Source organism: Strigops habroptila, chromosome 1 (assembly GCF_004027225.2).
Source record: "Strigops habroptila isolate Jane chromosome 1, bStrHab1.2.pri, whole genome shotgun sequence".
Classification (NCBI taxonomy): domain Eukaryota; kingdom Metazoa; phylum Chordata; class Aves; order Psittaciformes; family Psittacidae; genus Strigops; species Strigops habroptila.
In genome coordinates, this window is record NC_044277.2 from 48809715 (window position 1) to 48822989 (window position 13275).

At 37.9% G+C, this 13275-nt stretch overlaps 1 protein-coding gene across 3 annotated transcripts in view; it reads left to right on the top strand.

Moving 5' to 3' along the window:
* ROCK1 (Rho associated coiled-coil containing protein kinase 1) overlaps positions 1-12850 on the top strand; it is an 84577-nt gene extending 71727 nt beyond the window's left edge. For 2 of the 3 annotated variants that reach the window (XM_030510501.1, XM_030510510.1), the window contains 6 exons: positions 4096-4166; positions 4837-4925; positions 6276-6354; positions 6474-6735; positions 7550-7757; positions 11393-12850. In XM_030510501.1, the coding sequence (XP_030366361.1) occupies positions 4096-4166; positions 4837-4925; positions 6276-6354; positions 6474-6735; positions 7550-7757; positions 11393-11396 (713 nt within the window). In that variant the 3' untranslated portion in view covers positions 11397-12850. Of the gene's footprint in view, positions 1-4095; positions 4167-4836; positions 4926-6275; positions 6355-6473; positions 6736-7549; positions 7758-11392 lie in introns of those variants that run through there. The other variant, XM_030510520.1, reaches the window with a different exon arrangement.
* Positions 12851-13275: the final 425 nt, after the last annotated feature.

Below are 13275 nucleotides of genomic sequence, written 5' to 3' on the forward strand. Positions count from 1 at the left end.
TTAAGTGACATTGGTGTATATAGTCAGTTTTCACACATTTGCCGAAGAGTCAAGTAGAGGGCAGAGAAGGATTGCACTAGCATTGTGAGGAGGAAAAAAAAAAGCCAGTCTTCAAAGTAGAAGTACCCCATGAAAGAGGAAATTATCCAGCACATAGTTATTTTTCTGCAAACCAATTAGTCTTCAAAACAGAAGGTGGCATACCACAGAAGTTCATTTGCTATGATTCAGTTCTATGCAGTTGTTTGTCTTCAGCTGTGTGCTAAGTTCCTATCACTTTTGTAGCCTGAACATAGACATTCCTTCAGAGCACCTTGAAAAGCATCTTGTTTAAGAGGTAATTTTTTCTGTATTTGGTGGTGGATACAGAGAAATCAGATGGTAACACACCCTACAGCTGCATCTCCCTTGGAGGTGGTTTCTGTCTGTCATTGAACTAAATACCCCCTCAAGTTCTGGTGGCTCCCAGGGCCACTTACGTGTTCCCAAGGTAGGGATTGGCTCATTTAGACAATACAAGCTATTCTCAGGCTTTTGCTTCACCAGATGGGAGGGATCATGACACGGACGAAGGTTTTCCTTGTATTCAGTTCCAGGCATTTTTTCTAACTCTCACTCCTGATAATTGATTCAGATAGCAGCTCATGTCTCAGTTGATGTCTCCAATGTAAATAGAGTCCTTGCTGAAACAGCTGAAATACTTGCTTTTTATTGATGCCTTTGAAATGCATCTTCCTCCTGGCTGGACTTAGGAAATCTTAATACTTACACGATTGTAAACAGAATTCTTCTCTGTCAAGGCAAAACATAATCAGGAACTTAAAGGATTTTGTCCTAGTTGTTATAAGGCACTTAACTTGTTGTAAATTAATTCTTTTCATCTGATTGGCAAGATAATTTAAGCAATTGAGCTGTCCTACAGGTTTAACCGCAGTGCATAGTATTTTACAGCATAGGTTATAAATCATGTTTTACACAAAAATAGTATTGAATAATAAACAGGGACCATTTAAGCCAATAGTTTTTTTGGCATATGGAACATAGGACTTTCTGAAACACCTGCAAGTAGCTGTCACCTGAATAAACCTCAAAGTGAAATCCAGCCAGCAATCCTTGGTGAGATCCATTTGAAATTATAGTAAGACAGCCTGAGGAAGGAAAGAATCCAATGGGAAGGGAGGCTGGAAAGAATTAGCAAGGTAGTATCTCTAGTTATGTGGTTACCATGGAAGAGTCTGAGGCATAGGAATTCTTGAACATTGGAAAAAGATGCTTTACTGCTCATGAAGGCGCCTGTATTACTTAGCTCCAAACCAATGAAAAGTCTCATAAATCGATATAGTCATGGTTGTCTTGTGTGATTTTATTGAAGACTTATTGTTAGTACTCAAATTTATCATACTGACTCACGGTGAATCCTGGCAATATGAATACTAGCCATCAAGATGTTTAGAATGCAAATCCACGTTTTTATATATATTCAGAGATAATTCTAAGATCTGTAGCCTTTATGGAATCATTTCTTCATATTCTTTTCAGGTCCAGCTAGCTATCAGATATTCTTGAGGCCTATCTTGGATTTGCTGGATTGGGAAAATATGAACTATCTATTCTGGGATTCTTTCCAAAATACAGGGATGTTGTCAGGCAATAGTTTTGAGCCTACTTTTAAAGACAGGAATAGAAGATTCTTTTTAATAGTCTAGATAGCCCATATTTTCTTAATTACTTATGTCAGAACACTCATAAATATTATTCTTCTGGTTCAAATATTTGTGAAATGGCCAGATGAGCATTTGCAATTTTGCTAGCTAACTCTGTCAAGGGAAATTAAAATACACTATAAATATTACTTGAGACAAACCTTTGTGGCGAGGTTGGAAGGAAAGGACTCCTCTACCCTTTCAGGAGTACATTTGGTTCCAGACGGATGTTAGCTTTGGTGCATTTAGAAATTGTTATTTTCAACTGCAGAATGTTCTTCACAGCTCAGAAATCATCTCTCATGCAAATAAAATTTGCTTACTAAAATAGATTTGTAGTAGACAGAAAAGAATGCCAACCAATTCATTTGTAATAGCTCACCCACTTTCTACTTCCTTTGAAATTTCTGTCAGAATGCGCTAAAATAGAAGTGAACTTAGAAAAACTCACACTGACTCTATAAGCAACATAATACCTGGTGCATCTTCTAAAGTTTACCATTATTGGATCTTTCCAGATTTTCATATGCCACAGTTTAGACAGATGCGTACTTACTCCTTTCAAATCACGGTCATCCATTCTGTATTACTTTTGAACTGCAGTTGTCCATACTATGTTCTTCATTAGAACTACATAGCAATTCTTTATTAGCAATTAATCAGTTCTTTATTAGCAAATGTTCTTTATTAGCAAGTAATCAGTTCTTTTGCAATGGAGTACTTGAGTTTTAGGATATTTCTAAATTTTTTAAAAATTGAAGAAGCTTCTCTTGATGTAAGAGCTATTCAAAATAGGGTAAGCATCATTTGTGATGCCATGAAGGAAATAGGTTTCCTTTTTGCAATGCTACTGAATATCTAGAACTGGGGAAGGGCCTGGGGGTGTGAAACCCCCACTCCCTATTGTTCTTACACAGATATGAGAGGCAGAGAAACACAAATTTCCTTCATTTTTCCAGGAAGTTTTCTTACTGGAATGAGTTCTGCTAAGATGCCTTTCTTCCAGTGAGAATTTCAGTAGTTCAGTGGTCCCCTGATATTTCGAGGTTACTTTCTGTGGAGAAATGTTGGGAAATGATTTTTAAGTGTAGTCCACTTCTAAATATTGTATCCTGTAAGGGGTTTTTTTATGCCTAATTTTAATGCCTTATACAAGGCTAGGCTTTTTGTAATTTTACAAAACAAAGTGTATGGACAATATCTTAAGTACATATTTGGACGTATTTTCTGAGCTTGCTGGGATACACCTCTCTGAAGAATAAAAGGGGCCAGTTGTTTCTTCTTACATACCTATTTGTGGAGGATGTTTTGGGGAATTTCAACTTAATGTTTTTGAAATAACCAGTGCTGCCAGTTCAGTTTATTGTAAAGGGGTACGCACACAGTCACAGAACGGGCTGGGCTGGAGGGACCTGAGAGATCATCCTAGTTCCAAGAATTTTTTAAAAACGTGCAAGTTTTTTCTCAATTGTGAAATTTTATAATTATGGAGTGAAAATTTGATTCCTGCACTGTCACATTTACAAAATTGTGAGACTCTTTACCACGTAATTTCGGATTGATGGAACCACAATAGCTTTTCACTGCTATTACCTGGCTTCGTAACTTCAAAAATCTCTCTCAAACCGCAGTATCAGTTAGCTGGAGAGCTGTTTAATACTGAGTCACATTAGGCAGAACGCTAGGTTTCTTGTGATGCTTCTTTGTATCATTGTTAAATTATTTCAGTGGTTTTATGGTAGGAAAATACATTATTACGTTACTCTTTGGAAAATTGTCCACTGACAGTTTGAGTAAAACACTTGTCTCTTATTCTTTATATCTAGTTGATTCTTCCTGCACTCCTTATTTATTTATCTCCTATGCTTACCTTCTGTGAGTAACGGGACACCCGTGTAGCTTTGCTTGCTCTTGTGCGTTTTCCTTTTTTTTTTGGTATCCCTTGGAAAATGTGGATCTGATTTGTTTTACTTGCTGCATCTTCCTGCTAAGTACTTTCGTGTAGCCTCTCCAAATGTTAAATTGTGTTTATATTGCAAATCTCTTAATCATCCTCCTTTTAAGCAGTAACACGTTTTTGAAGCGAAGTCTTTACTGCCTGGCTCTTTGCAAACTGTTTACATACAGTGTTAGCTCTTGGCATCAAGGAAAACAGCTTCACTTTATTTTGCAGTAACTGTATCATCATATGTTAGCTTGCGATGAAGCATGAAGTAAATGCTTATATCTTCATTTTATTTAGCTGTGCTTTTTATTGTGCTTTGCTGAATAGGTAATTGCCTATTACTGCATGTAGTACGTCTTCCTTTCTAGTAATAGTTTGCTTTAGTGCTGTCCTGCTGTGTTATTATAAACATGTAACATTATTTAATATGCCTTTTTTTAAAACCAGAATCAAGACTTGAAGGTTGGCTTTCAATACCAAACAAAGGAAATATAAAGCGGCATGGCTGGAAGAAACAGGTAAAAATGGAGGGTTTTTTTCTTCCTCAACTCCCTTGGGAATTTTTGTAGGCATACAGTGAATGGTTTTACAGCTCACATTTAAGAAACAAAGTAATTAGAGTAATTTAGTGTGTATACATTACTGAAGGGAAAAAAAAAAAGCCAACAAGAAAATTCAAGTTCAGCGTGAAATCTGTAGTAGTAACACTGAAAACTTATGACAGGTGGGTGAGGAAATGCTTTACCATGGTCACTTTGGAATCATTAAAAATCCCATTTGTCCTTTGAGTAAGCTTCTTCATAATCCTGTTACTGAAAATAAGCTATTTGTGCACCTTGGCAGCAGAGAGTAGAGACTTCTACAGTCTTGAACTCATTGGGAAATGCTTAGGTTAGAGGTGGTGTATCTTAACTGGCCTGTGGGTTACAGAACTTTCTGTGCAGCTTGCTTGGTTTTTCCTGTCTTATGAACAAATGTGTGTAATTCTGTGTGATTGTGAGCAGCCCTGGAAGGATGTCTGTGTACGTTAGGTTGACGACAGCATCCTTGGGCCTTTTGGGGTTGGGGGGTAGACAATGCAGGCATACTCAGCATTTGGGAATTCTCTTGGAAGTGCAGCCTGCAGTCCATTCCCGCTTTAAAACTCACAGTGCAATTTTAATTTGGTTTTATCCTTTCTTTCCCTAGTATGTTGTGGTGAGCAGTAAAAAGATACTGTTCTACAATGATGAAAAGGACAAGGACCAGTCTAATCCATCCATGGTACTAGATATAGAGTAAGTAAAGTTACTGTTAGTTTTGGATACAAATTGGCAAAAAAGCATTATGTGTGAGAGAACTCATAACAAATGTAGAAGTTTGGAATCAAAATTCCATAACTAATTTTTAATTTCCCATACTAGTTGGAAAACATTTGTTTAACTGTATTTTGGGTGCTGTTAACAGAAGATACTACTTTTTCTTTGTCCTGCTATTGCTAAAAGTTAGAGAAGAAGTTAAATATGCAATAGTGTGGCACTGTCTGTCGTCACTGGTCTGAATTTACAGAAAGGAAAAGCCTCATCTCGTTATGACAGAGGAGGGTCAGAGACAGTGGGGGACCTATCTCTTGTTATGATTCAGTATAAGGTCAGGTGTTTCCAGTTGATTCAACTGATTTCAGGTCTCATCCCCTTGCCTCATACCTCTTTCTTGCTGTCTGAGGAAGGATCAGTGTTGATCAAGCCCAAAGCATTTCTAGCTTTTCCAGATGGTTTCTGTCTAAAGTGACCAAATAAATGAATTGTGATCCCTTTACATTGGTTATACATGAGGAAAACTGTGTCAGTTATCAGTGAAGCCCATCGCTGATACACGACTGTGATGTTTGAACAGCTGATTGACATTATGGGACCTGGTAGAGTAGTAACTGAAAAAAGGTTTTAACTTCATGAATAGGTCTATCGGTGACTAACAAATACAGTGGTCTGGAAGGAATCTCAAACTCAGGAAGTGCTTAAGCTGCCAATTGCTCGTAACCAGGAAAAGAGTTATTTTCTCTTTGAGCTGTTTCTTGCTCTCTTTTCATAAACATCTGTTACGGCAACTGTTGAAAACAGGATGTTGGGATAGATGGACTTCGTCTTGACCCGGTATAAAATTATGTTTGTTCCAATTTTTATGGCATTTTCAACAGCTGGTGCCCCAGATTGCCTTTTTGTGGTGCTCTGGCATTGATTGTTCATCAACTGATAACATGATTCAGTAAAAACAAATAAATTAGTGAGTAGTACTAGACTTCATATGGTTATCATACAGGGTTATCAGTAAGCTTTTCTAGCAATAATTAGACTTCCCAGTGTTCTGAGGAAGAATTTTGAAAGCCTTTTTCACATGTAAATTTGCCTTGATAGATCTTGAACGCATTGTAAGATAACCCTCTTTCCATGCTATGAAATATTTTGGTCTCACTTGGGTAGACAAGATCTATATTGTTTATGAATTAATTTAAAATCACATTACAGCCTGAAGTCTATTGTAATGCTTACATAAACAGGATTTATAAGAACTAAAAAGTACTTTGGTAAGTGTTTTAAAAACATAGCTCGCCTTTCAGCATTTTCTGATTCACGTTTCTTTTAATCTAGTAAGTTGTTCCATGTCCGGCCTGTAACTCAAGGAGATGTATATAGAGCTGAAACTGAAGAAATACCTAAAATATTCCAGGTAAAAAGCAGCATACTCTCATTTCTATTTAACTCTCTTGGAAAAGTTTGGCAGCTTCTTTGAGAAGTGTATGAAAATACGTAGAGCTTCAACAGTAACACAGCAGTCTTCTATTTCAGATTCTCTATGCTAATGAGGGGGAATGCAGGAAGGAGTTGGAGGTAGAACCAGTACAGCCGGCAGAGAAGACAAATTTTCTGAATCACAAAGGCCATGAATTTATTCCAACGTTATACCACTTCCCAGCCAACTGTGAGGCCTGTGCCAAACCCCTGTGGCATGTCTTTAAACCCCCTGCTGCCCTAGAATGTCGAAGATGCCACGTGAAGTGCCACAGAGACCACTTGGATAAAAAAGAGGAATTAATTGCACCATGCAAAGGTATGAGTAAGGTGTATAGTAATACAAGGTATATATTACATACTCGTGGGTTTTTGAGTTCTCTGTTTTCTGCATAGTTTAGCTAAACCTGCTAAACTATTGGAGGCGAATAAAAACACTTGAGTTTAAATGTTTTCTACTCCTTAGCTGTATAATTTCAGATGTGAAAGGTGCTATTAAAATAAGAGTGTTAACAATGCGTATGAGCAGGCACCTGTGGGAAGCCTCTTTAGGCAAGCCTTTGGTGGTGTGAATGACATGGCTCTGCTGAGGGCCCTGAGAGCACAAGAGTCCCCAGATGTTTGTGCCCAAGGCCTGGGCAGCTCCTTGGTCCCCAGACCATTCTCTCTGTACTTACACGTGGCCCCCACAAGGGACAATGCCATGCCCACATCACCAAGCTGTGTCAACACCTCGAAGAGTGGTTCTCAAGCCACTTCACAGATTGAAGTAAAGGTTTCCTCTGTGCTTCTCTGAAATGGAGGCTTTAGGGTTCTACTCTGGAACTCACCCTAAGGCACCCACACAACTTTTCAGCATATTAAGACTACAATTAGTGTAAGTTTTCTCATTTCTTCAATGTCAGTGTTAGACTCAAGAATCTTAATGCAGAGTGACAAATACTGAAGGAAACTATATACATAATTTCCCCTGCTGTTTGTTGAAAACAAAATGGAAATGGATAAACAAATCCAAAACAAGTATGTATAAAGGTGCTGTTGTTCTTTCCAGTGGCACACCTGGTATGTCATAATTCTTATTTTGATAATGATTCCTAGTTTTCATGGAATTGTCTTCCTCCTTTTACTTACAGTGAGTTACGATGTAACTTCAGCAAGAGACTTGCTGTTACTGGCATCCTGTCAAGATGAACAGAAGAAGTGGGTGACTCATTTAGTAAAGAAGATCCCTAAGACACCACCATCTTCTTTTGTTCGTGCTTCTCCTAGAACTATGTCTACAAGATCCTCAGCAAATCAGTCGTTCCGAAAAGCTGTTAAAAATACTTCTGGAAAAAATAGGTGAGAGAGAAATTACAAAAGCTGCTAAAAATATGTCTTGTCAATCCTATTTAGTGTGAAGTTGTGAAATAATTCCATAGTTATGACTGTTGAACTGCTGATCTAAATCTCTGCTCAAATCCTGACATTGTGGTAAATTTATCAGTTCTTTGATTCTGGAAAGGTACCGTAGAGGTGGCAGTGCCTGGCCTGCGAATGCATGTGAAGGATCTGGTTGCATTGTTTCGTGTTTAAAGGCAAGGCTTGGTAGATGTACCAGCAATAACGATCCACAAGCTCATTCATGGATTGACTCATAGAACTTGTGTAAGCTGGAAATCTGCAGATGGGGTGAAATGAGAAACTTACAGATTCTCAGTCTGTTGTTACACCATTTCTTTTGGAGTGAGGCAGCTTAATTCCATTCTTCCTCCCTGCTTAGTCACTCCCTGCTTTCTCCCATCCCAGCAGTTGTTTTTGTGACCCTGTGCATTAACCAGGGCAAGATTTAAAATATAGTTTTTTAATGCTAGGTTACTGTAACCTGAATTTTTGCTGCATTAGCTTCCTTATACAGTATGCATGTTCCTCTCCCCCAAAATAACCAATTGAGTCAACAGTACAAAGTAGGCGCTTCATGTTTCAGAAGGGAAAGAGTCCTCCTAGATTGGCAGGGCTACCAAAACAAATGTCCGGCAAACATTCCTTGCATTAAGTGCATTGAAAGCAAACTTCTGCATGTAGAGATGCGCTGCGTATATCATGAAGCATCCTCCTGCAGAGGAGATTAGGAAAAAAAATCTGAAAGATACAAAGGGTGCTGATTTTCTTGTCCCTATAATTAACACTGAAACATAAGTGATCATAGTTTTGAGATTCTAACGTGTTCAGTGAAGACCCTCAAGATAATCTCATCCAGGAAGATTAATTTAGGCCTCAGGTGCAAAGCTGACAATATAAAAACCCGTGATACTGTGGGCAGTATTGTGCTAGAGGTAATAACCAGTGCAGCAGCATGAGGAGAAGGACATAAAGAGAAGTCTATGACCAGCAGCTAAGAACATGTAGCTGTTCACAAACACTGAACAAAGTCTCAGTTTGCCAGTTACAGTTCAAATAGTAGGAACATAACTGAATCACTATGTGATTTTTACATTTTTTGACACTGGCAAAGCCAAGGTTGTGAAACAGAGAAACACTTTTGATCTGTGGGGAGATTCCCTGTGAAGAATCTCACAGGGAATCTCCCCACAGTTTTTCCTTACAGTCTTCACTGTAAAAGTGGTTGAAAACAAGGGTGAGCCGGGGTTAAGAAGAATGACTGTAAAATCGGAGTTTGCTTGCTAAATAGTAGCATCTTCAATACGTACCAACTAAAGACAAATCGGTAATTGCTAATTTCAGGGGGTCTCAGTCATGTTTGTTATGTATTTACCTGGTGTGTACTTGTACAACAGAGTCTTGTTAAACTGTCTTGTCTACAAAATGTCCATTTCTTCTAACATCCAAAAGCTTCGCAGTGTTTCCAAACTTATTTTTCCTTCAGTCCTCAGTTTTCCAAGATGTACTGAAAAATATTAGACCCCTCCGTAGGCTTTAGCCAGATATTTTGGATGCAAATGACACCTGCTGAATTTAAAATCTGCATCATTAATAGCTGTTGTTTAACATCATCTTTATTTGCAAGAGGACTGTTGAAGTACTCCTGTTCTATGGTTGAGAAAAACATTGTGGTTTTATGTATCATATGATACATCTATTTCAACAATAATCAGGATTCTAGAAACCAGTTACTTTTAAAGAGGCAGGTAAAGATAACAGAAGTACTTACAATTGATTAAAGATCTGTTACTGATTAGTAAGATTTTTCAGTGAGTCTTGGACCAACTAAGGTTGAAAGAAAACATATATTACGTTGGTACTTAAAAGGATTAAGTGGAATGATTTTGATACTGAACCATTGTCAGTTCTAGGAAACAAACAGAACTGATAATGTAGAATTCATTGAAATAAGAAGTTTTTGAAATGTGACACTGAAATAATGCTTGTCAACATGACAAAAAAGATGTCAAATTAACTGAGAATCTTTTGCTGAGGTAGTATTGTTGGACAGTAAAAAAAACCAAACAACAAAACAACCAACACCCTCAAACCAACCAACCAGCCAGTGTGGTTGGAAACAATTATTTTACTACACCATTTACGTGCATCTGAAGCTGCATTAATGGGAATAATCTAAGACAACATTTGGAAGATCATAGTCGTGATTGTACATTTTAGAATTCATCCTCTGTTCCTGAGTACACAGACGCTTCCCTCCCCCCGGCCAAACCCTATCTATGTAGAGTTCACTTTGTAAAGATAGTGCATATCTCTATTTCACATTTAGATATTTAGAGTTGCAGCCACTGATCCTCGGTCAGTGCTTGAAATGATCTCTTTTGGACCCTTCCATGAAGGTCCATAATTCAGTTTCCTGACTGTCCAAAAAAACCCCACGTAAACTTACTTTGCTGAGCTAGTGAGTGAATCAGCCTGCTAAGAAGTACAGCGGTTGCTAGAACTGAGGACAGGTAAGTAGGAGGATGCTCCCCTGGGTTAGGAAGGTGGTAATGTATAGAACAGTGGGCCCTTTTCCTTTCAGGAGGCAGCAAATTGTTCAGCTTCTCTGAACTGAGCACACTGCACTCTGCAGTTCTCATCCTGACCTCTTTATCTGGATGTGGGAGTAAGAGCAGCAGTGATGGTTTTTATGGGAAATATGTGTTCAGCTTTTACTAAGTACCTGAAAATTGTTCTCTTGTCAAACAGTATAGCAGAACTTGATCTTGGTGATGGAGTCCTACCATGTAAGCAGGCATTAACTGTTTTGTCAAATGGACATGGACTTTGACACACGCTTTGAGACATTTAAGTGTATTTCATTTTGGGTCTGATCCACCTTTCTTTGCAGTCACTAGGCAGCATTTCATTGACTTCATGGAGGGGTGTATCAGACCATTAAAAGAACCTTCACATATAAGTTCATCTTAAGTTCTATTCCCCGTTTTAATAACTTATTGCTAGTAAATACGAATCAGAACTTCATGATGAACTTGCTAGCATTTGCAGTACTGCTTCTAGACCTGAAACTATGCTTTGTAGTTTACGGTGTGCTAATTTATACACATTGTATCAGCACAGTTGAGGTATTTTGTTTTCATATATTTGGACTTGGACAGCTGATTGAGTTAATGCATGCTTAAAAAAACCCAAACCTGACCAACCCAAACTCCTGTGCATCAAATGAGCTCTGGCAACTGCATGAGCGTGCACTTTCAGCCCTGTAGAGCCTTTTCTTGCGCTGCAAGTGGAAGAGGGTCACCTTGCATTTGTCATGTATACACCCATGATTGTTTACCTGAGCTGTTCACTTGTAAAGCTGCCGTAATATTGTCATCTGTCTGATCTCTGTGTTTATTTCATATTGATTGAAATTAAGAACAGTTTGTGGAAGATTGTGTAGGTATGATCTTAGCATTATACCATGTCAATTGAAAGAGTATTTTGTTAATGTAAAATATTTCCTTCACTGGAGCTCTTGGCAAACATGCACTAGTGTTATGAAGCCAATTTTGCTATTTGTTATTAATTGTCTGTTTTCTTCTTTATTCCAGCTAACCACATGTACAGTGCTTACTGGGAAATCATGGGATGCAGTCTGAGAAACAGGGCTTTTTTTAACCACACAGAGCAGTGCAGACGGGCTGTTGTTCCTTTCAACATAACTATCACAGGCTTCAGGGTTAAGATTGCTATTATTGTCTCCTCCTTGCTTTGGCACAAAAGCACGCTGAGGGTGTTTAATTGCGGGTTTGCCTAAAGGTAGATTAGATTAATTATTACTATGTAATGCAAGTTAAAGCAAATAAAGCTTAGCTAGGTGTATAAAAAAAGGTGCTGCCTTTTTGGATTTTTTAAAAAAAGCCTGTCAGTCGTGATGAAATGCAGCCAACTTTCTTCGTATCAGTGAAAGAAAAGGACTACTCACCCTGTGAAGGGGCTATTTATGTCAAGATGAGCATACGAAACGGAGTAGAGGAGAAGGGTATCTCAGTGAGAAGGACTGCAATTGCTTTCAAGACTCAGAGTTGTGCTCTTGAAGACTGCAGAACTAGCTTAAAAATGAAGCCTTATCACTTGAACTTCAGTGCCTTCACTGCAGAGTTCTTAACAGCCTTATTGCTAACCACCCACTATGGAATGGATCAAAGTGTTAAATATTTTGCATTATGCTTTACAAAATACTGATTTCAGCAGGTTTGTAAAGGGGGGAAAACAAGTAATTGCCTTTAATCTATGCATTTTTGCCAAGCCATACTGAATTATTGTACTATTAGAGGCATTAGAAACTAACAGTAAAACGAACCACCGAGTTTGGAAGCGTATTTTGGGGTACATCATTTCTATAACTGTGTAATGTATTGCCTTACAATTTTAAGTGATAACGTACATTAAGTTAACAAACATTATGAAATATATGCACTGTTTGAACTGTAAATTATTCTTAGAACACTTTTACTGGGTTTTACATTGTCCTTTTAGTGCCTTAATTTGAGATAATTGTATTATTGCCATGTCAATAAATGTAGAAATCTAAAACTAAACAAAGGAAAGGTCTAAAAAACCTATCGCATATCCGTGGTTTTTACTGAATTTTAATTGGTTTAAGTATTGTAGATGCATTTTCTAAATTAAGTACAATCTTTGAATGAAAATTCCTCTTACAAAGAAAGACTGATTCGGGTTTAAGCCAAGAGATGTGTAGGCAATGCAGGGAAAAAAAAAGGAAAGCATGTAACACAAAAGCTCTGGGTAATTCAGGAATTGCAGTGAATGCTGTCAGACTCTTGCTTTGTAGCAGGAATACATTCATGGTATGGGCAGTATGGTTTTATTTTATTTTATTTCTTAACCAAATACCTCCTCAGTAATTTATAATGGCTTTGCAGTTGTGTATTAAATAAGAAGCACTGGAAAACTGATTCGTCCTTAGGACGATTTGCATGTTTCAAGTGGTATTGAAAGCCGCACTGATGGATATGTAATAATAAACATATCTGTTATTAATATGGTAATGACTCTGTGCTCATTTAATGAGAAATAAAGTAATTTATGGAAAGACCCTTTTGAAAACGACTGGCATGGTGTTTTCTCCTGACTGCAGCTTGTACGTCTTTCTGAGCATCCGGATGTTACAGCAGTTTCCTGGTACAAGGTGTGTTTGCAACATAACACCTAGGGGCCTCTGAAACATTTTTTTTTTTTTACTATTCTACATGAGTAGGTAAATGCCATATTAAATAAGTTTTTTCATTCCCTTATTCTCATGGCCTGCTGTAGTAGCCTAGTTTGTATTTATTATTCAACCACCACCCTGACATGGCTTGTGATTGCTTCATCCTTCATGATGTAGGTTTGGAGCTTCAGAAATCCCACTTATCTGGGGGAGGGAACCCTGATCAAAAGTCAAAATACTGTGGGGTGTTTTTTGTTGGTG